This window comes from Procambarus clarkii, chromosome 5, assembly GCF_040958095.1.
Source record: "Procambarus clarkii isolate CNS0578487 chromosome 5, FALCON_Pclarkii_2.0, whole genome shotgun sequence".
Classification (NCBI taxonomy): domain Eukaryota; kingdom Metazoa; phylum Arthropoda; class Malacostraca; order Decapoda; family Cambaridae; genus Procambarus; species Procambarus clarkii.
Window position 1 is genome coordinate 28,521,072 of NC_091154.1, and position 23,300 is coordinate 28,544,371.

The 23,300-nt window shown below is 39.9% G+C and overlaps 1 protein-coding gene across 3 annotated transcripts in view; it reads right to left on the reverse strand.

Annotated features, from left to right (window-relative positions):
* Positions 1-23,300, reverse strand: part of Ndg (Nidogen) — a 142,965-nt gene that overhangs the window by 88,136 nt on the left and 31,529 nt on the right. For all 3 annotated transcript variants that reach the window (XM_045749091.2, XM_069300139.1, XM_069300129.1), the window contains exons 4-7: positions 15,767-15,908; positions 8,192-8,400; positions 4,550-4,794; positions 2,502-2,735 (exon numbers count right to left, since the gene is read on the reverse strand). In XM_045749091.2, the coding sequence (XP_045605047.2) occupies positions 2,502-2,735; positions 4,550-4,794; positions 8,192-8,400; positions 15,767-15,908 (830 nt within the window). The remainder of the gene's footprint in view (positions 1-2,501; positions 2,736-4,549; positions 4,795-8,191; positions 8,401-15,766; positions 15,909-23,300) is intronic.

Below are 23,300 nucleotides of genomic sequence, written 5' to 3' on the forward strand. Positions count from 1 at the left end.
TCCACATTGCCGGGTGTCAGAGCCTCAGTAGTGAGTGAGCAACCAAGGCTGGCACTCGCAGCATGAGCGCACAGCACTGCTGTTCAGCGTGTGACCACAGCATTGCCTAATATTGTCAAAATATATATATAATCTGTTTTATTTAGCCATGATAGTATTATAGAAGAGCCCGAGTGTGATAATGACTTGGTACAATGTTCAAATATCAGTGATTCAATGCTGTTCACGATGTTCACAGCGCTAGCCACAGCACCACAACATTATTTCGTCCATCTAGGAATCTTCAAACGACTTTTTAGGTTCCTTTTCAAAATAAACTTGTGGTCAATTATTCATTTACAGGTATTAGTGACCAGGATTGTGGTTATAATGAGCGTTGTGCGTAGGAAGGAGGAAGGGAGAGAATTGAGGTAGCCTCACTGTGTGGCAGTAACTCTTGTTTTGCTCACCATACTAGCTTCGTGGTTTGCTATGGGGAACACACATGTACATGGGTATATACAGTGTGTGTGGAATAGTGTAATAACAGCACCAGGAATATGTTGTGAGGAGCTATTTTGGTGAGGGAGGTGACGTCGTAAACGTGGCGTCGTCTGCAGTCTGCTGTGTGATTTGTCATGCAGTGTATGGTGGCCACTGTACTGTTTGGACACATGACCGGCTTACTTGCATAGTTCTGGTAAATAAAACATGTAGATAGGTATATATAACATGTGTAAATTGTGTAATAAATACAATAACAGTATGGTGGGAGGAGCAATGTTGGCGAGTAAGATGTTGGAGTGAGGGAGGGCTGGCTGAGTGTGACTGCTCACACTTGCGGTGTTCTGAGTGTGTTGATGGTGAATGTATATAGTGTGTGACAGTGTAGAGTGTGTACATGTGTTGCAAATACAGTATACATAAATGAACAAATGAACATGAAACATTGGTGTGAATAACTGTATGATTTGGAGGAGTAATGTTGGTGAATACAATGTTGGAGGAGTGAGGGAGGGCTGGCTGGGGTGTGGCTGCTCACACTCGCGGTGTTCTGAATGTGTTGATGGTGAATGTATATAGTGTGTGACAGTGTATAGTCTGTAAATAGATTGTATATATACATAAATTAGCATGATACATGGTAAATATGTGCAACATATGTGTACACAAGTGTCATGCATGTAACACAGTGTCTTCGGACAGTACGGATGTTTTACTGCCATAATATAGTGTACATGTTCATTATACATAGGATTAGCATGTAAAAACAAATAAAATGTATTTGGAACTGTGCGCAAAAAATGTGCAAAAATATATTCACGGCAATTCACGCGCCCCGCCCTGGGCGCCCCACCGCCCCCGGGTGCATACTGCTCTGGCGCACGGGGAATTATGACGTCACGGCCCACCTTTTGGACCCCATAGCAGCCAAAGTAAGTACAATTTCGAACTTGCATTGCTATACCCATATACAGGGAGGGGTTTTTGACACTTTCTGAAGAAAAAATAATTTTTTCCCAAGGTTTCATTTCCTGCACACTGGGGGGATGTCATATTTATAGGCCGTGCAGTTAAAGGGTTAAAAAAATATAAACAATTCACTATCTCTGGGGAGAGCCCCTTGTGGTTTCCTGAAGCTACTATGCTGATATTGTGCCAAGCTATTAGGTGCCATCAGGCCCACAGTTCTTTTTGGCTTACCGGAAACCATTGGCCAGAACCTTGCCATTAAGAGAGATGCAGGGGAGCAGTGGCACTATAATAAAATTGTTTATGAATTTTAATCATGTTCACCACCACCAGGGAAACACCAGAAAGTCAGCAAAACAAAACAAACCACTGCTGTGAGAAATGAGACTGCAGCCTCAAAGCCACAAAAAAAGAACTCTACCAACAATGTGAACAAACACTTGAAAATTCATGAAACTAATGCTAGCTTGTTTGCCCTGCCACCCCTCCTTGTTTGGGAGAAAGAGGGAGGCAGCCAGGGGACAACCAGCTGTTCCACCCTCGATTCTTTGCTGATGGTAGAAGTGCAAGGTGCCCTTTTACTCTGGCTCCTGTGTCCTGGTTTTCAGCTAAGTGGGGTTTACCTGTTTGTTATTTTCATCAGTATATAAACTCTGCTTTAAAGTATCATTTAAGTAAATACTGTATTTGTGGAAAATGTTGATCTTCTATGGCCTCTAAACACTATTTCTCTATAATGAAGGCCTGAGTTGTAAAATTAATATGATGTCAGGGAATATTTAACAAAGGTCCATTTATCCAAAGTTCTATTACAATTAACTCTAATATAAAGGGATGGAGTTCAACTCTTTACTGTGGAAAATAAAGGGACAGGAAATGCTGTACAAAGAAACAATAAAATGATTTAGCCCCTCCAGGGAAGACAAAATTAATCATGTTAATAGAGAAACAAACTAAATTTTTTTACAAATCTCTCAAAAACACACTATATCCACTATGATTTCTACAGTAAATGCAAAAATAAAAAAAATAGTGACCCAAATACATACCTGTACTGGAAAATCCATTGGCAGTATCATCGATGGATTTTGCAAATAGCCACGCAATGCCAGATCCAAGAGATATAATACTCTGCAAATCATAGCCAATCTGTGATGGTATTCTTGAAATGGCAGTATAGCTCCGGCCCTCTGCTGTCAGTACATAGGCATGGAGATCAGAGTCTTCTAATTCCATGCCATTGATATTACCAACAACCTTTCCAACAACACGCAGGGGTGCCTCTGGGTATAAATAACATTTATTATATTGCTGGTTAATATACAGTATAACTAATACAAAACACTGCAGATAGAAGTAAGTCCACAGTAATTTTTGGGTGTTTAGAAAAGGAAATATTATCTCGGGTGGACAGAGCAGCAGAAAAGATGAAAACCATAGAGAAAATAGCAGGATTAGGAGAAGGCCTAAATTCAAAGGAAAATGTCAGTGATTTTAGGAGGATAGGAAAATATGAGAAAGACAAGAACCGTCTCTTAAGGGTGACATTTACTGGAGTGAAACACATGATGTAAGTGCTTAGAAATGCCAGGAAATTGCAGTGTGATGAAGCGAGGTGTTAGGTAAGAGGCATATGTCAATAACCTATACAACTAGATAAGGAGTAAGGAGTAAATGCAACCCATCCTCCTGTTTAGATACAGTAGTACTTTTTGTAACCATGTGCACCATAGTACAAACATGGGCAGGTGGCAGATTGGATGGGCAGGTGGCAGATTGGGTAGGCAGGTGGCAGATTGGGTGGACAGGTGGCAGATTGGGTGGGCAGGCAGCAGAGTGGGTGCCCCTCCTCACTACATCCTTCCACCACCCATCCCCCATACCATCCCTCCCCACTACCTCCTTCCCAACACCATCTTTCCCTGCTACCTTCTTCCCAAAATCCCAACACCATCCCTCCCCACTACCCGCTTCCATACATCTCCACACAATCCCTCCTTTTTTTTTTATTTATATATACAAGAGTTCTTACATTTTTGTACAGCCACTAGTACAAGTAGCGTTTTGGCAATCCCTTAATCCTATGTTCCCCGGAATACGACCCCCGCGAAGAATCGTTTTTACAACCAAGTACTCATTTTACTGTTGAATTAAACAGACGCTACAGTTAAGGATTTGCGCCCAGTAAATCCTCCCTGGCCAGGATACAAACCCAGGACAAAGCACTCGCATAATGCCAGGCGAGTATCTTACCACTATGCCACGGAGACTACGCCTTGCTTTTTCGCTATACGCCTTGCTGTTTTGCTATCCCCATTTCCACACCAGTCCCTCCCATCTGCCTATCCCCCACCCCTCAAGCTGCATCTAGAAGTAATTAACATCATATGGGCTCTTCCTGCCAGCTAGTGGCCTGGGGGTCTTGAGAAGGCAGAGACTTGGCTGAGTGATATCACACTCATACTGTTTACTAACTGTGACTGGCTTTGACTGGTTGTGACTAAGTACTTATGATGGTTGTGACTGTGAATACCTGACTGATTGTGATTGACTGTGTCTCTGACTGACTGTAAATACCTGAACTTGTGATGGTTGTGACTGACTGCCTGACTGGTTCTGACTGAATATGGCTGTCTGTGATTGGTTGCAACTGTGAATGATTGCTGGTCCTGACTAGGTGCCTGCAACTGGTTGTGACTGTCTCTGACTACCTGTGACTGCCTGCTACATAAGAGGCAGTAAAATCCGTGAAGGGAAAAATCTCTTGTTAAGCAAATTGCTATTCAGATAAGGCGAAGTTTAGTTGGAAAATTATTTGACCTCGAAAATCACCTGATAGCTCAAATATTCAAATCAGCAAGCTTTGGATTAGCGAGCTCATACAGTATATTGTTCATCGCTATTGTGTGTTTTAATATCCATCTGTTAGGGTATACTAGCACCACTTAACGAGCTAAGACCACTTGGGTTTGTAGTTGAATAGTATACATTACAGAATCATTATTAGGTAGGTAATTAGACTGTCTCCTGATTAATTAATTAGCATTTAATAACTGCTTCAATATAACAACAGAAACTAGCACTCATGAAATCTTACCCTTAGCTACACAGTTAATGCCATTCCCAAAATATTCCTCTTTACAACTGCAACAGAAGCCAGATGCATAATCAGTGCAAATAGAGTTGGAATGGCACATGGATCCTCCCACAGCACATGATTGGGTCTCACTTTTGTGGCCTTTGCTTTCACTGGTGCCAGTATCTGGGGACTGAACATTCTGCTCCAAACTTAACTGTCCAACACGATACATCCACACTCCTGGATTATCACAGTTGCTCCATCTGGAACAATAATACTATTAGTTAAAAACAAATCTGCCCCTGAGAGATACCTTGGCAAAAAGAAATATGTAGTATTGTACTGTATAATAAAGATTATGATTTTATAATAATCAGTCCAAATCCATTTTTTTATATTACAATAATACTAATAAAATTAAAATTTACATAACATAATGATAAACATAAATAATGATAACATAAAATTTATGTTATCAACCGGAAAAATTATTAGACATTTGTGAGCGAAATATGGTGTAGTGGGTGGGCCAATGGGTGTTCACTCAAGGGGTAACGCATGGCCTGCTTTCAGCTTGGCTGCAGCTAGGTGGTGGTGGTGCGCCACAGTTTTGGACATTATATGCATATATTCCTGTAGGGAATTCTATTGCAAACACATTGATACCAAAATGAAAGACCTAGGACGAGAATTGAGGTGACCAAAGTGAAAAGAGTATACACATTTTATTGCTCTTGCGTGCTCACAAGTAACGCGTTGCCAATTTCTAGTTTTGGTGCAGGTGGTATGCCAGGCTTTTGGACTTTATATAAGTATATACTCCTGTAGGGAATTCTATTGTGAACTCATTAATACCAAAATTAAAAACCTAGGATGAAAAAGGAGGTGACATAATTGAAAAAAAAGAGTATACACTTTTCAGTATTACCGTGTGCTCACTTGAAATGCCCGGCCCACCTTGGGGTGGTCTGGTGCTTGCTCGCCCAAAGCACAAAAGTGTTAAGATATGGGCACCATACAACTGCTACATATTCCAGCGTTGGTCTAACAAAAGTCGTGAACACTTTCTTTAGTTTTTTGCCATCCATGTATTTAAAAGCAATTCTGAAGTTAGAAAGCATGGCATAGGTTCCTCGCTCAATGTTCTTTATGTGGTCTTCAAGTGATAGTTTTTATCTAGAACTACCCCTAGATCTCTTTCTTTATCTGAATTCCTTAAAGATTTCTCACATAATTTGTAGGTTGTGTGGAGTTTATTTCTTTCTGCCTCTCTCCTCACTGCCGTGTAGTTGTTTCTCACATCTTTGTATCGCTGGTATGTTTGGGGGGTTTGCCCTCTTCCTATATTGATTCCATTTTTGTTTTTTTTGGTCTCTGGCCTTCTCGCAATTCAAGTTAAACTAATCCTGTTCCTTAGTTCTGCATCTCTGCTTTGGTATATTTTTTTTTGTTCCTTTATCATATATTTCACAAAACTTGACATACATCTCATTTCCTAATAGCAAGTCTTGCCAGTCAAATTCCTTAAAGAAATTTCTAAGTTCTATAATGTCCTCTTCTGAAAACAGATTTTTCTGCTGCTTCAACCTCCTTATTTTCTTTCAGATTATAACACAGTGAATACTTTATTCCCAAAAAGACATGGTCACTTTTACCCAAGGGAGGAAGGTACTGAATGTCAAATATCACTTCCTCTTTCCTTGTAAATATCAAATTTAGCATAAAGGGAACATCCCCATTCCCTCATCCTCATAGATATTTAACATGTTAATACATGAATGTTTCCAGGATGAGGTTCACAAATCTACAAGTCCAAAAGTCCTCTGTTCTATCTTCATATGCCTCCTAGTCTATGGATTTCAAGTTGAAGTCTCCGACTACCAACAGTTGTGATCTATCTTCATCCGCTCTTGCTCTAATCTCTCTCATTATTATTATAAGACCCTCTCATTTACTATCCAGCTCCTCCTTGGTCTATGTGTTGTATGGTGGTGAACTATATACATTTATGATCATTAGTTTATCATTCAAATTGCAGATCTCGAGTGCTATTATATCAACTTCTCGTGGATTGGCAATCATTATTTTGTTTACCTTTAGATGTTCTTTCACCACCACAGCAATGCCACTGCCTTTCCTAATTTTTCTGTCCTGTCTCCAAACTGAGTAGCCCTTGGGAATATGACCTCATTTGAAATATTACCTTCAAGTTTCATCTCTGTGAATGCAACAATGTCTGGTGTCTGCAGTTGTATTACATCACTTCACTCCAATATCTTTGATCTCACTCCATCTATGTTGGTGTATACAATTTTCAGGAACATGTTCCCTCTCTCCTTATTCTTCATTACCACTTTCTCTAGTGATTTTGTTGGCTTGCCTTTTTGTATCATTTTACTGGCCTGCCTACCTCTATCACTTTGTAGAAAAAAAATTATATCTTCTTCATTACTGGTTTTATTTAGACGTTTTGCTTCTACAAGGTTCCATTTCAGCTTCTTTCTGTCTTCTCTTGAAAGATCTCATCTTAATGACAATAATTTTCCTTCCTTATCACTTTGTAATTTCTGAACAATCGTTTAGGGTGATCATTTAGGGTGATCCTCATAGGGCGATCTTTTCCATTTACGTACCTGCCAATTCTCTGTAGTCGCGGATATTCTCTATGGTTGTAAGACCTTCCACTAGTCCAACAATTTTATCTACTACTTTAGTTTCTTCTATAGCTCTTTCTGACCTAGATGTAATTTCCTTTTATTTGCAATCAAAAATTATTAGGGAACTTACTTTGATCAACTGTATTTTGCACCAATTTCGAGTTTGATGCCAATTCCTTTCTGACTTCCAGCCTAATGTTTGTTTTTTCCTGGTTACTGCAGTGCTACTTCTATTTTTCCCTTCTTCTTGGCCACTTGTGCATAGATGAGTTGCATATCCCTCTTGCATTGTTCTATTTCCTGTGTAACTTTTTCCATCTGTACTGACAAAAGATGTTTTTCCTGTTGGATTTCCTTACCTAACCTATTGTAGTCATTTATGTTTAAATTTGCTTTAAAACTCCAAAGCTATTTTCAAGAGTTTATTTTCCTCTTCCATGGCTTTGCAATTTGTTTCCAACTGATTCTTTTCCTTGCATAAGTCTTTCACTAACACCTCAAGACTTAATACTTTGCTACTCAAGTGGTCATTATTTTCCCTTAATTTGTTGATTAATTCTACATGACAGTTCACTATAATATCTAATTTTGTCAACTTATTGTGTAGACTGCTTATATCAATGCTTTCTTCATTGAAACCACCAAAATCTAGCTTTGTTTTGTTTTTTCTCTTGCCGGCAGCCTTCTTGAATTTTGTCATATGCCCTGTTAACACTAGGGGTAACTTTTTCTCATCCAATTTTTTTTCACTTCCCTTGGCACATTTGTGTTATCTCACCTATTTTTCCAAAGCACTACACCTTTGTGTTCATTGGGATACCACTCACTGTCATCAACCTGTTCTACAATACTTAGGAATTTTGAAATATCCTGGAGCTCCCCTGATGCAGGTGTTGACACAAGGGGTGTCACCTTCTCCCCTGTACAGTTGTATTAATGCTATTGAGAATAAGGAAGATATAATTTAAACTTAAGTAGTATTCACACACCCCGTACGACATACTTGTCAAGGCTCCTAACTTGGTCTGTTCCAGAACCTCTTAATATGTGGAACCTTCCATCACCAGAAATGAGGCCTGCCTGGCCCCTGGCATCAGGTATGCTGGGATTTTTGCCATCACCCTGAAGCCATTGAATTCCACCATCAGCATAGTGGAACATTACATATGTATCCAGCATATCAGTGACGATGACCAGTTGGTAGGTGTTTATCTGAAAGAAAAAATATCAACCTTCAAGACAGCATAATTAAATTTTTAAGGGGAACTGATTTACAATTAGGTAATGTGGCAGTAAGAAAACATGTTGGCAGACAACATAAAATAAAATTATTCATAGATCATTAATATCTTCAATTTCTAAGGGGGCCTCTTATTGACATAGCTTCTCTGTGCTTAGCCACACCATTCATATGAGCCTTATTAGCCTACCAGAGACCAGGAGCCAGAACCTGGCCTCCTTGAAGAGGTACAGGGAGCAAGGGTTTGTTATGATCATCCTCACAAAGAAAGCAGTCAAAAATCAGATAAAACAATACAAAACAACTGCTTGGTTCATGAAAATGAAGTACAAAAACAGCCAGCAGACAATGCAAAAGAATCATATAAAATTAAATGATTCATTCAAAACTGGGTATAAGAAAACTGCCCCAGCATGCATGTACCAAGCATGCATTCCATATGTCATATTCAGTCCTGATGCTAATGTAATGACTTAAGTGTAGTTACAGAATAAGAGCTACACTTGTGGTGTCCCATCTTACCTGCACTCTTTATCATATAACGCTTTGAAACTACTGATGGTTTTGGCCTTCCCCCCTTCTCACCTAACTTGTTCCATCTATCTACCACTGTTTGCAAAAGTGAATTTTCTTGTATTTCTTTGGCAGCTTTGTTTAACTCCTGGGCAGTGCTTGTGATTATAGCCTGCAACGCTGCCAGACGCAAGAAAAAAAAATTCAAATTCTTAGTGGATAATAGCAGGATTGTGGTGATAATTAGCGCTGTGTGAAGTATGGTGGGAGGAGTAATGTAGGTGAAGGAGAGAGGTAGTGTCGTCTGTTGACTCTGTGTGGCAACCTGTTATTGTCTGGACTCACCATACCAGCTCAGTGGTTTGCTATGGTGAACACAAATGTAGATACTTATATATAATGTGTGTATATAGTGTAATAACAGAACAAACAATATGCTGGGAGGAGTCATTTTGGTGAGGGAGGTAGACTGATTAAAAAGATAGAGGCTCACGGTATTGGGGGTACTATATTAAGTTGGATTCGGGCATGGCTATACCAAAGGAAACAAAGTTAGTATAAATGGGGTTAAGTCAGAGTAGGAAAATGTTGTAAGTGGAGTCCCTCAAGGCTCTGTCCTGGGATCTCTGTTATTCATAATACAGTAATACCTCCACTTACGAATTTAATTTGTTCCCAGAAACGGGTCATAACTCAGAACAAATTTTCCATAAGAAATAATGTAAATTGAACTAATTTGTTCCACATCCCCAAAAATATTAACTTATAAATACATTTTATACTGAATACCACTCTTTTTGTACCACTTTTTATGCTAGCTATAATACAGTACTGTATGTACATCTTACCTTTATTAAGGATTCTTAATTGTTGGCGTATGGAAGACAGTGAGGAGGTGGGGGGAGAGGAGGAGGAGTGGGTGATAGGCATTTTGGTGGGTTCATGGGGTTAGGCGAGCTTGGGTGGGTTCGGGCGGGTGGGAGGTCTTGGGTGGGTTCAGGTGGGTGGGCGGTCTTGAGTGGGTTCAGGCAGGTGGGCATTCTTGAGTGTTTTCTGGGTGGGTTTGGGCAGGTGGGCAGTCTTGGGTGGGCTCGAATGGGTATGTGGGCTTGGGTGGGTTTAGGTGGGTGGGCGTTGAACAAATCCACTAGGACAGTGACGAGGGTTCAAACCTACGTCCGAGAGGATCCCAGACACTGCCTAAATCAACTAAGCTATGCCATGGTAAAAGAATTGCAACCGGGAAATTATCCTGACCTACCACAGATCCTGCAGTCTCTCTGAGACACAAACCAGGGTTTTACACAATTCCCCCATGCATCCGAGCTCTGCCAATAGGCTGTTCTACCTCTTTGCCCTTACTTCATTGTTCACAAAAATTACAATCGCGTGATGCATCAAATGAATAAATTCATTTGTTCATTTGATGCATCACGCTATTGTGATTTCTGTGGGTATGGGTGGGCGTTCTTGGGTAGGTTAGAACGTGTGGGTGGGCTTGGGTGGTTTTGGGCAGGCTTTGGGGGGCTTGGGTGGGTAATTACCTAAGTGTAGTTACAGGATGAGAGCTACGCTCATGGCATTCTGTCTTCCCAGTACTCTTAATCATATAACACATTGAAATTACTGACGGTTTTGGCCTCCACCACCTTCTCACCTAAATTGTTCCAACCGTCTACGACTCTGTTTACAAAAGTGAATTTTCTTATATTTCTCCGGCAGCTTTGTTTCGTTAGTTTAAATCCATGACCTCTTGTTCTTGAAGTTCCGGGTCTCAGAAATTCTTCCCTATCAATTTTATCGATTTTCACACCAGATATTTATTTCTGGCGTGGTGATAATGGGTCCTATTACATCTGTCCAGAGAGAGTTTCAGAGCAGGGTTTGCATTTAAGAACAGAGTTTTGTAAATGTAATTGACACAAGAGAATGTGTGGAGTGAGTTTATTTTTAGCATGTTTAGGGATTTAAACAAGGGTGGCTGAGTCTTGTCTGAAAGCAGAATTTGTTATTATTCTGATAGCAGATTTTTGCTGGGTGATGACAGACTTGAGGTGGTTTGCAGTGGTTGAACCCCCCATGCACAGATACCATAATTAAGATAGGGATAGATTAGTGCATAATATAGTGAGATGAGAGCAGAGTTAGGTACATAATATCTAGAACCATTCCTAGATCCCTTTCTTTATCAAAATTCTTTAAAGATTTCTCACATAATTTATAGATTGTGTGGGATCTATGTTCTCCAATTCCACATTCCATAACATGGCATTTATTCACATTAAATTCCATTTGCCAAGTGGTGCTCCATATACTTATTTTGTCCAGGTCTTCTTGAAGGGCATGACAATCATCTAGGTTTCTTATCTTCCCTATTATCTTAGCATCATCAGCAAACATGTTCATATAATTCTGTATTCTATCTGGTAGATCGTTTATGTAGACAATGAACATTACCAGTGTAAGAACTGAACCCTGTGGTACTCCACTTGTGACATTCCTCCGTGGGCAGGCTAGGGTGAGTTTTTGGGCTTGGGCGGGTGGACAATATTTTCGGGCAGGCTATAGGGGGCTTAGGTGGCAGGCTGACTATCACATACTGGCTATGGTCACGACACATCCTCTCAGCTTCCCCAAACCAGCTACATCCTAGCCCCCCTCCCCCAAACCGGCTAGATCCTAGCCCCCTCCCCCTCCCAATGCCATACCCTCTCAGATATATCCCCCACCCCTCCCAGCATGTGTAGACGATTCATACGGTACTGTATTAATACGGTTCAGATTCTCGGCTACCTTCCTATCGGATGGTGATCTTGGAGGTAGACTGCCCTGACTGACTGATTGCACTGACTGCCCTGACTGCTCTGACTGATTGACTGACTGACTGCCCCGACTGACTGACTAATTGTCCTGACTGCCCCTATTGACTCTTTGACTACACTGACTAACTGACTGCCCTGACATACTTATATACGAGATGGTACATTGGGTTTGTATGAGAGTACATAACATTGATGTTCTGTAAACAACATCAGGATCATGTTGTTTACAAACTGATTGGTTGCTACCACAACTGTGAATGCCTGACTGACTTGTGACTGAAGTCAAGTCTGACTGACTTGACTATGGCTGCCGCTGACTGATTGCGACTGTGACTAGCTCTGACTGCATGCTGTATAACAGAAGTAGTCAAATCTGAGAAGGGAAAATATAACCACTGGCCTAGCGAGGGCAAGGTTGTTACAACAAACACAATACTGGCCTGCAGTTTAACACATATTGGACTCTGGAAACTCAATACCGTATTCCAGATTTAATGGCCAATGACTATGTAAATAAGGTGCCAGTTAACGATCTAAAAATTGGTCGTTAGAACCAGCAGAACAGTAAATAAGAGTTCCTTAACCCTTAAATTGTGCATCACATCATATGATGTTTTGCCCGACTTGCAGTAAATTGCGCATTGCATCATATGATGCTTTGGAGTACTGCGCATGATTTGAAAGGCCCGCGGGGTATAGGGGGTCCCCATACGCTACCCAGGGGTTATAGTAAACAGCCACCATTTTGAAAAATATCGAGCTCACGCTACTATCGTGTGGGAGGCCTCAGTTACCCAGCAGCCACCATGTCGAGCACACGGCCGAACGCTTCCTGGGCACGCCCCACGCAATCACTCACCCAAGAGCAAATAACCAGTGAATTATTTTCCGATGGTCACGACACATCCTCGTGACTTTGATGACTGATATTGATAAAGACTACACACAATTGACTGATGATGATAGCATGGACAGTGAAAATGAGATACAGCCGCCTCCCATGGCGAGGCCTATACGCTCACCCATGACACCTCGCCCAGTGTCTACCCCAATACACCATCGACCACACAGTTCCTGTGCTTATTTAGAGTCTGAGGATATTTTTGGTGATGAGTCAGAGGAAGCTGACTCTTCTTCTGGTTTTAGTGAAGTGGAATCAGAACATAGTGAAACCGAGCCTGGTACCAGTACCAGTGGTGTTACTGGCGAGATTTTTTCGCATCAGCAGTGTCTCGCCCAACCAAGCGCCACCGCATGGAACAACATGAAGCACCAAGAGCCTCATGTTCACGTGCTTCTACCTCAAATGCACGTAGCGGCCGTACTGTGCGTAGACAGGCTTCAGCTCCTGGTCCATGGGGTGCATCGCTTCCTCGCCGTAGTGCCCCTGTTGCGTCCCCTGCATCTCGCAGGACACCAGGTGTACTAGTGTGGAGAGATGGTGCTGGTTTTATTCCCCGAATTCCTGCCTTTCACAATAAAGACATTGGGATTACAGAGCTTTTCCCTGATAATGGAGAGGATATGAGTGAATGTGTATATTTTATAGCATTCTATGGTGAGCCGCTCATGGAATATATTGTACACCAAACAAACCTTCATGCGGCTCATCTCATTAGACGAGAGAACAGAATTTTCATGATTGCAACATTGAAAAAACACCAATGTAGGTGAAATGTATGTGTTTCTAGCGATATGTATGTTGTCTGTGTGTCAAACACGCTCTCACAGATTACTGGAGCAAAGATCTGACTATTCCATCACCTTTCTTCGGGAAATATATGTCCCGAGACAGATTTCAGATACTCCTCAGGTGTCTGCATTTTGCAATTAATGAGGACCGGACAGAGGATGATAGACTTTGGCGAGTGAGGCACTATATGAATGAAGTGATTGGAAAATTCAGAGATTTTTACGTACCAGCATAGAAGCTGGTGATTGACGAATCCCTTGTACTTTTCAAAGGACATGTTTCATTCAAACAGTATATTCCCTCCAAACGAAACAGATTTGGATTGAAATTCTTTGTACTGTGTGACTGTGAAACAGGATACTGTTACACATTATTCTGTATTCAGCTAGCGATGTAGACATACCCGGTAACGACGAACATGGTTTCTCGGGTAGTGTGGTGAAGTCACTGATGGCACCATGGATGAACAAGGGCCACATCCTAACACAGATAATGATAAGTCCATTGCTAGCTAGGTTCTTGATTGAAAATAGAACCGGGTTGGTTGGCACAGTAAAGGCACAAAGAAGGGAAATGCCAGTGTTTGGTGGTGGACATGCAGTTGGTGAATCCCAGGTACGGAAATGTGATCAAATACTCTCGGTACGGTGGAAAGACAAGAGAGAAGTGAACCTGCTGACAACCGTTCATGAGGGTACAATGTTGAACAGTGGCAAGGTGCACTGTGTAACGAGAGAACCAGTATATAAGCCAGATTGTGTTCTTGACTACAATCTCAACATGCGTTTGATTGATAAGGCTGACATGATGATTGGCACTATCGAGTGTGTGCGGAAAACATTGAAGTGGACGAAAAAAGTGTTTTCCATCTTGTTGACATGAGCATGTTGAACTGCTATAATTTGTATCTGGTGAAAACTGGATGTAAACCTATTTTCCGTTTGTTTGCTTTTACACTTGCAACACAGTTATTAGCAAAGTTTGGTCAAGAAGTCCCTGGCATACGAAGACCAATCATGAACCCAGTGTTGCAGCATGCTGCAACACCCAGGCTCGCTCACATGGATATGCCTTTCAGCAACACAGACTAAAGAATTTGCCACCAGGTGGAAAGCGTGCAATAGGCCAACGTGCATGCATTGTATGTAAAACAACAAAATGAAGAGAACAGAAACGTAAAATGGTGCAAACATGGTGTGACGGGTGTGGAGTTGCATTGTGTGCTGTCGACTGCTTCAGCGACTACCACTCACTCCAAGATTTCTAAATGTGTAATAATAGTGCAAAAACCTGTACACAGTGCGTGCTAGTGTGTACATATAAAATAATGAACATTGTGATTACTGTACATAATATAATGCCGTAATGGAAAACGTTTGTGTGCGCATGTGTATACTCGATGCATGCAACATATATTGACAATAACTGTGAAGTAACATTATGTGCAACACAATTAGTGACTAATATTGCAAAGAATACATGCTTAGACACTGTAAATAATGATGCAAAAATAAATTCGTGGCAACTTTGGCTGCTTGAAGACCGCGCACGACGCCTCCAGGATGCACCGTGCATGAGCGACCATGCAAACTGTGACATCATCATCCATCTTGTTGGCTCAATTACATCGCTGGTAAGTACAATTGATTTTTTTTTTATTTTTCCCATGATCAGGGAATACGACTTAACAGGTTAGGAAGAAAAAAGATTTTTGTTTTTTTGTTTTTTGTATGCGCCTGTGGGTGTCAAATGGTATATAGCCATGCTCCATTTAAGGGTTAAATCAAGTGGATAACTGTACTGTATTCATACAAAATACAAACAGGAATCAAACAAATTGACAAAGAGGAATTCCTGAAACCAGGAACTTCAAGAACAAGAGGACACAGATTCAAGCTAAGGAAACAAAGGGGCCAAAAAAATATTAGACAGTTTTCTTTTGCAAACAGAGTGGTAGGCAGTTGGAGCAAGTTAAATGAGAAGGTGAGGGAGGCCAAAACTGTCAGTATTTTCAAAGCACTATACGACAGAGAGTACTGGGAAGATGGAACACCACCATTATAGCTCTTATCCTGTAACTAACTGGAGAGCATACCTGTAGTGTGTTTCGGGAGTTCTTCTACTCCCCGAGCTCAGCCTGATGCCAAGATCGACTTGTGATAACTTGGTCCAACAGACATAACTACTTTAACTACACTTAGATAATTACACGTATGCAATTACTTGATGAATATGTTCATAAATACAGTACTATCTTATTCTGGCTCTACATTACAGTAGATGTGGAGGCCTAACACTATATAAATATACCTTGTCTGTTCGCTGGTTGTAGGGGCCCACACCCTCCCAGGTAACTATGAAGATGCCCTGTGGGACAAAGTTAGCAGCACTGGTGAAGTACTGCTGTAGGTCAAACTTGGCTCGTGACACTGTACCTGGATCTGATGTCTCTCTGAAACAGAGAGATAATTTCAATTTAAAATTCATTTTATAACAGCAAAAGAATTTAGGTTTTTAAAAGCAAAGCGTCAAATCTTTGTCTAAAACTAAATTCTGGTAAACCAGAATGAAAGCACCATATTCTGTAAGATTTTCTATTTTTTAATCCTAGAGTAGGCCATATAATATTGTTGAGGCTTAATTAATTGTGACTTGCAGATGGGAGGGCCAATTGATGCATGAAGTAACAAACTGCAGTAAATTACTTTCATTTATATTTATGTTTGGTAAGTTCCGTACTGATAAGTTATGACAATTAAACTTAGGACACTATGAAGACCCTATGTTATTAGGAGAAAACTGATAGGTAAAATATAATTATATTTGTTCTTAATTTAACCCATAAATGGCAGCAATGGAGAAATGGTCATATCTGCCCATGCACAAGAAATATATGAAACTCACTTATGCACAAGTGGCCAGGGAGAAGGAAAAAATAGAAGAAGCAGTAAAGGAAGAAAAAGGAGGTTTCTGAACATAAAAGTCCTTATTATATATCATGCCATGGGTTCCAAGAATGTCAGTGATATAGTTCAACCTAAGAAAATAGTTGTGAGAATGACGAAAGGGGAAAAACAAGAAATCATTAATAGTGAATGAATGTGATGCCTCACTATAGACAAGTGTTAAAACATTGGTAAAAATAAGTGTCTTTAAACAGATTCTTAGTGAGTCAAGCAAGCAGTGAGCCACAACCAGGTCCTAATAGTATGCTTGCAAAATGTAGGAGAGAGAGTACTCCAGAAAAGTCATCTCTTCCTGATGTTATAATGGAAGGGGACTTCCCTCCAAACACTAAAACCTCTCCTCTTCCTCCCCCCCTCCTCACTGTCTTCCATACGCCAGCAAGAGTTCTCAATAAAGGTCAGTTATACATACTGTACTGTAGTACAAAATATGAGTGGTATTCGGTATAAAATGTATTTTTAAGTTAATATTTTTGGGTGAGTGGAACAGATTAATTCAATTTACATTATTTCTTATGGGAAAAATTTTTTGGTTTACAATTTTTTGCAGTATGATGCGTCTCTGGGAACGGATTAGAATTGTAAACGAAGTTACCACTGTATGTAATAGGCATTAAATTCAGCTACCCAGAAAATTCAGCAGTCTCCGTGGTGTAGTGGTAAGACACTCGCCTGGCATTCCGCGAGCGCTATGTCATGGGTTCGTATCCTGGCCGGGGAGGATTTACTGGGCGCAATTCCTTAACTGTAGCCTCTGTTTAACGCAACAGTAAAATGTGTACTTGGATGAAAAAACGATTCTTCGCGGCAGGGGATCGTATTCCAGGGACCTGCCCTAAACGCTACGCGTACTAGTGGCTGTACAAGAATGTAACAACTCTTGTATATATCTAAAAAAAAAAAAAAAAAAATTAGATTAACTAAAAGAAACTATGAAAGTAAACTTGCCCCCCAAAAAATAAAAGAAGTTCCAAAATTATTCTATGCATATATGAATTAAAACCAAAACAAAAAGGACTTTGTAGGACCCCTAAAAGATGAGAATAACCAAGTTATATCGGATGATAAAAGGACAGCAAACACTCTGAATGAATACTTTACACCAGTATTCACACTAGAAAGATTGAACAACACCCCATCACCCACACAAATGTTTGAAGGAGGTGAAAAGAAAGAAGGAATATACTCATTACATGCGACACAATCAGGAAGATACTTGACAAACGAAAAGACTCAAAAGTCCAGGTGTGGATGGATTTCAAAAAATTCAAATTCAAATTCAAAATTCAAATGTTTATTCAGGTAAAGTACATACATACAAGAGTTATACAAAAATTGATAGATTTATAGATAGAGCTAGTACATACAATGCCTAAAGCCACTATTACGCAAAGCGTTTCGGGCAGGAAAAACATTAAAGACTAAAACTTAATACTAATTGAGATTAAAGTATAAAATGTGTTGAGAACAAATAAAAATAAAAAAGGGTGTGAACATGGCAGAAAAAGCAGCACAAATACAATTAGGTCGACAAACAGCGTTGTTTAAAAATAACAGACATGGGTTGACAATATAGGGGTAAGGTAGGTTACAGGGAATTTATTAGGTAGTGCTTAGATTTTATCTTAAACTGGTTGAGAGAGGTACAGTCTTTAACATGATTGGGAAGGTCATTCCACATTCTGGGTCCCTTGATTTGTAGAGCATTTCTAGTTTGATTAAGTTATACTCTTGGAATATCAAAACGGTATTTGTTTCTGGTGTGGTGCTCATGGGTTCTGTTACAACCTTCAATGAAGCTTTTGAGGTCTGGATTGGCATTACAGTTCAGCATTTTATATATATATACAGTATATATAATACTCATGAGAGGATGTGCAGTGACTTAATATCTAACATATTCAGAGATTTGAGTAGGGGTACTGAGTGATGTCTGGGGCCAGAGTTGGATATTGTCCTAATAGCAGCTTTGTGTTGAGTAATTAGAGGACGTAAATGATTTTGGGTACTAGAACCCCAAGCACAGATACAATAGTTGAGATAAGGATAGATGAGGGAGTAATAAAGCATCACCAGGACAGGGCGAGGTACATAATATCTGATCTTAGAAAGAATGCCAACAGTTTTTGAAACTTTTTTTATATATTTAGAATGTGTCCCTGGAAATTCAGCTTGTGGTCAATCAATGAGAACGCCAAGGAATTTGCCATCTAATTTGTCACAAATTTGGGTGTTGTTTATCCTGAGATTTATTTGATTAGAGGATTTATTGCCAAACAGAATATAGAAAGCTTTGTCAATGTTAAGGGTGAGTTTGTTGGCAGTTCGCCAAAGGTGGACTTTATTTAACTCAGTATTCACTGTGACATTTAGAGCAAAGGGGGTCAGGACTGGAGTAAATGAAGGTTGTGTCGTCAGCAAATAGAATTGGTTTGAGGTGTTGGGAGGCATTTGGAAGGTCATTAATGTAAATAAGAAAGAGGAGAGGGCCAAGTATGCTGCCCTGAGGAACACCAATGTTGATGAGTAGGGTGGGAGAAATTGAATTATTCACAGAAACATACTGGAGCCTGTCAGTAAGGTAAGATTTGAGGTATTGCAGGGAGTGACCTCTGACTCCATAATGATGTAATTTAAGAAGGTTTTGGTGGTTGACAATGTCAAAAGCCTTATGCAGGTCCACAAATAACCCAACAGGGAACTCATTTTTATCAAGAGCTGCATGAATCAAGTTAATCATACTAATAAGTGCATCGTTAGTGCTTTTTTTGGGTCTGAAACCATATTGACAAGAGCCAAGTATATTGTGTTTGGCTAGATAAGAGTAAAGCTGCTTGTAGATTAGTTTTTCAAATATTTTTGACAAGTTAGGTAGGATTGATATAAGTCTGTAGTTGTTAACATCAGTGAAATCACCACATTTGTGGACAGGGGTTACTCTCGCTTTTTTTAGAATACAGTGGTACCTCACATAACGATCGCCCAAAAAGACGAACATTTTGGGTAACGAACGGCCCGATCGGCGTCAAATCGTACCATATGACGAACGCTGGTTTGAGTAACGTCAATACCACATGGTGGGGTCCCGCTGCTTCGTGCACATTCTTAGACGCCTCCGACGATGCACATAAATTATGTTGTTCTTGTTTAAAGATGCTAATGATGCTGGGATATAAAGGGGTGACTGCTGAGATGTTGCAAAGCATTGACGTTTTTGTAGGAAAAAAGAAATGAAATGTCTGATATACAACAAATGTCAAAAAGGTTCGTTTGGTGTTTGGCAGGTAGGCTGCTCCATTATAACAATCTTTCTTTGTTTCAAATGTGTTCCATTTGTTCTGTATTTGTCATTTACGTCTCAATAATGGAGAAGCCTACCTTACATATACACTCAACAAACCATTATGACATTTTAATTTCTTCAAATGTGTTCAATATTTATTTTTCATTTGTCTTATAGCAAAAGGTTCGTTCGGTGGTCGGCAGGTAGGCTGCTCCATGTTTCTTAAATAAAAAAAAACGAAAAATAAAAGAACTGTTGAAACAATTTGAAAAATGGACAAATGCCATAAAGGTTCGTTCAGTGTTTGTCGGGTAGGCTGCTCCATTATTGAGACGTAAGTGACAAATACAAAACAAATGGAACACATTTGAAACAAAGATTGTCATAATGGAGCAGCCTACCCAACAGACACTGAACGAACCTTTTGCTATAACGAATGTGAAAGACAAGGGCTGCTGGCTGGGTTAGTACTGTGTGAGCAACCATTTGTGGCACAAGTGCCTCTGGCTCTCAAACACCTGTCCGACACGGTGTTGAAAGACTGCGCTCAGTCGGTGCAATTCAGACCCCTATTGTTTGAAGAACATAAGGGTTATCTTGAGATGATTTCGGGGCTTTTTAGTGTCTCTGCGGCCTGGTCCTAACATTGGTGAATCTAAGCGCAATAAGGGCTTAACACAACGGTCAGATGCCAGTGATACAGCACCTATGAGGATGATACAGCGAGTGTATCCAGTTGTAGCTCTGAGCCCCACCCTTGCCATCTCCAATTTATATAGATGATACATAGATGAATCGTTTTCTACGTTCAGTGATGATGCATCTGATACAAGTAGCATACATGAACAGTGTTAGCGGCTTCCATGGTGGTGTTCTCCATAGATATTTTCAAGAATACCTGAATCTCTTCCTGACTGATGGACACTCTTTGAGGCTAGCTGAATCTCTTCCTGACTGATGGACACTCTTTGAGGCTGGCTGAATCTCTTCCTGTGTGGGACCTTACAAAGCGGTCTTTTCAAGACTACCTTACAAATTGAGCTTTTCCTATGATCGTTTCAATACTACCTTATGCTTTACAAGCTTGGCTACATACCACCTACAAGTACTAAAGCCAAGGGTGCACGCGAGTGCGTTATTTGCAAGCACACAGAACGATGAAACAGGAAACGAAAATCTATCTGTAGCTGGTGCAACGTGAGCAAAGTTGTGCTGTGTACCATGGACTACTTCGTTGACTATTATGCACCTCCAAAGTACTGAGTGTGTAATACAGTGTGTTACTGTGTAAATAGTATGTGAAACTGTACATATTGTAATTTTAGTGAATTTTTACCACATAATATTGTGACAATAAACATTTATTGTGGACACATTACTGACACATGTATCACAGTTCCATGGAAAATTATGAACATTCTACTGTATACATATTGTAAAGGTCACAAATATGCATCATATACGATAAAAGAAACAAATAAAACCGCATTGGAAATACATAGAAAAAATATTTAAAAATATATTTGTGGCTACATGCGGTGCTTGAATGGCCTGCACGACCGTGTCTGGGAGCTTCACACACCGGCGACCAGCCCCTGATGACATCACAGCGCACCTTGTCCACGCCCTCACAGTCAAAGTAAGTGGAATTTGGTAATTATTTTTACATAGACATGTTCAGGGATGGTAATTTATCATTTTACAAAGAAAAATGATATTTTGAGGAACATTTGATGTCATGCACACTGGGGGAATTTCACAATAAACACAGTGCATCACACTGGTTACATGGGGGACACTCGTTTTGTATGACGTCCGTTTCACATGACGAACATGAAACGAATTAAATTCGTTACTCAAGGTACCACTGTATCTGGAAAGGTTTGGAGTTCAAGTGACTTGTTGAAGAGCAATGCAATAGCAGGGGCTAAAGATCTGGAGGCTTTTTTGCAAATTAAAGTTGGTAACTTCTCAAGGGCACTAGACTTGGTTTTAAGGGAAGGGATTATCTCATTAACATCAGTGGAATTTGTAGGCTTTAGGTACAGAGACTGTGGATAGTTACTTGTAAGATAGTCCTGAACATCAGTACTGGAAGATGGAATATCATTTGCAAGGGATGACCCAATGGAAGAGAAGAACCTATTGAACTCAATAGCAGTATCAGAGGCTGAAAGCTGACCATCGTTATTGGACAGGAGTATTGGTTTGTTATTTAAAATCTTCTTTGATCCCAATATTTGTGAAATTGTGCTCCATGTTTTTTTTAATGTTGCCCTTTGTTTGGGTAAATTTATCTTCATAGTATTTAGTTTTGACTCTTCTAATTATTTTAGATAGCAATAACGAGTAATTCTTTGAAAATTCTTTGGAGACGGTTCCTAACCTATACTTCTTCTCAAGGTCATGTTTTTTATTAATGGATTTATGTATTCCTTTTGTAAGCTCGACATGATAGGTCGAGAATGGACTGGAGAATATGTTGTGGCGGAAACTTGCGTCAGGCAGCGCGGTGGTACTCACAACCAGAGAGGTTTGTTTTGAATTTTGTTTGAGATGGAATGAGTAGATTTGGGTTGGTTACTTTGAATGTGCTATGACATGCTTGGACTCCATGTACTTTGCTGCCTGTGGGTGGTGGTCTACATCATCTGGGGGTAGTTTAAGGGCTGAAATACAGCGTAGAGTGAGGAGCGTAGTGAGCCCTTTGACTCTCTTTGGATTTCAATTCAAAGTCATAAAGGAACTGGCAAATGCACTATGCATACCACTGAAATTCCTTTTCAGAAAATCCCTGGACCAAGGGATAGTTACCCTGGATTGAAAATATGCAAATGTTAGCCCCTATTTTCATAAAAGGCAGAAAGAGCTCAGCAGAAAACTACCATCTGATAAGCTTAACACTATCGCTCTCTTTGGACACCCCTCATGTCCATTTTTTTCTCTCGTGTCCTAGCTTTGGACACTGCTCGCGTTCAATACAAAACATATTTGTATAAAATTCATTTTTTATCCGATCGACTTCGGGATAGTTTCAAAATGAGCGCCTTTAGAGTGCACATAATTTAATACCAAAATTAAAAGATGTAACACAAAACTTGATGTCAGAACACTTGAAAGATTATAAATACGTTTTTGGTCAAAATTTTTATATATGTGTTAAAATTCTATTTATTATGCTATTATTATGGGACTAGTTTTAAAATGTGTGCCTTTACATTGCGAACAATTTAATACCAAAATGAAAGATGTAACACGAAAATTTGTTGGAACACTGGAAAGATATAAATAATTTTGTGATGATGAGCATCCAAAATTAGAATATTTGTTAAAATTCCAGTTATTGCTTTATTATTATGGGACTAGTTTTAAAATACGCGCCTCTATATTGCGAACAATTTGATACCAAAACGACCGACCTAATACAAAAATTGATATAAATTTTCTTTAGGGTTTTAAAGAAGGGTTTTCTTTATGAGGTCTTCGTGCAATTTTCTTGCTTTTTCACAAATGATGGCCTCTGAAATGCTATCACCTGCTAACGCCTTGCTGTGTATCCAAATTAATAATAACTGTTCAACATCCTCAAGTGTTT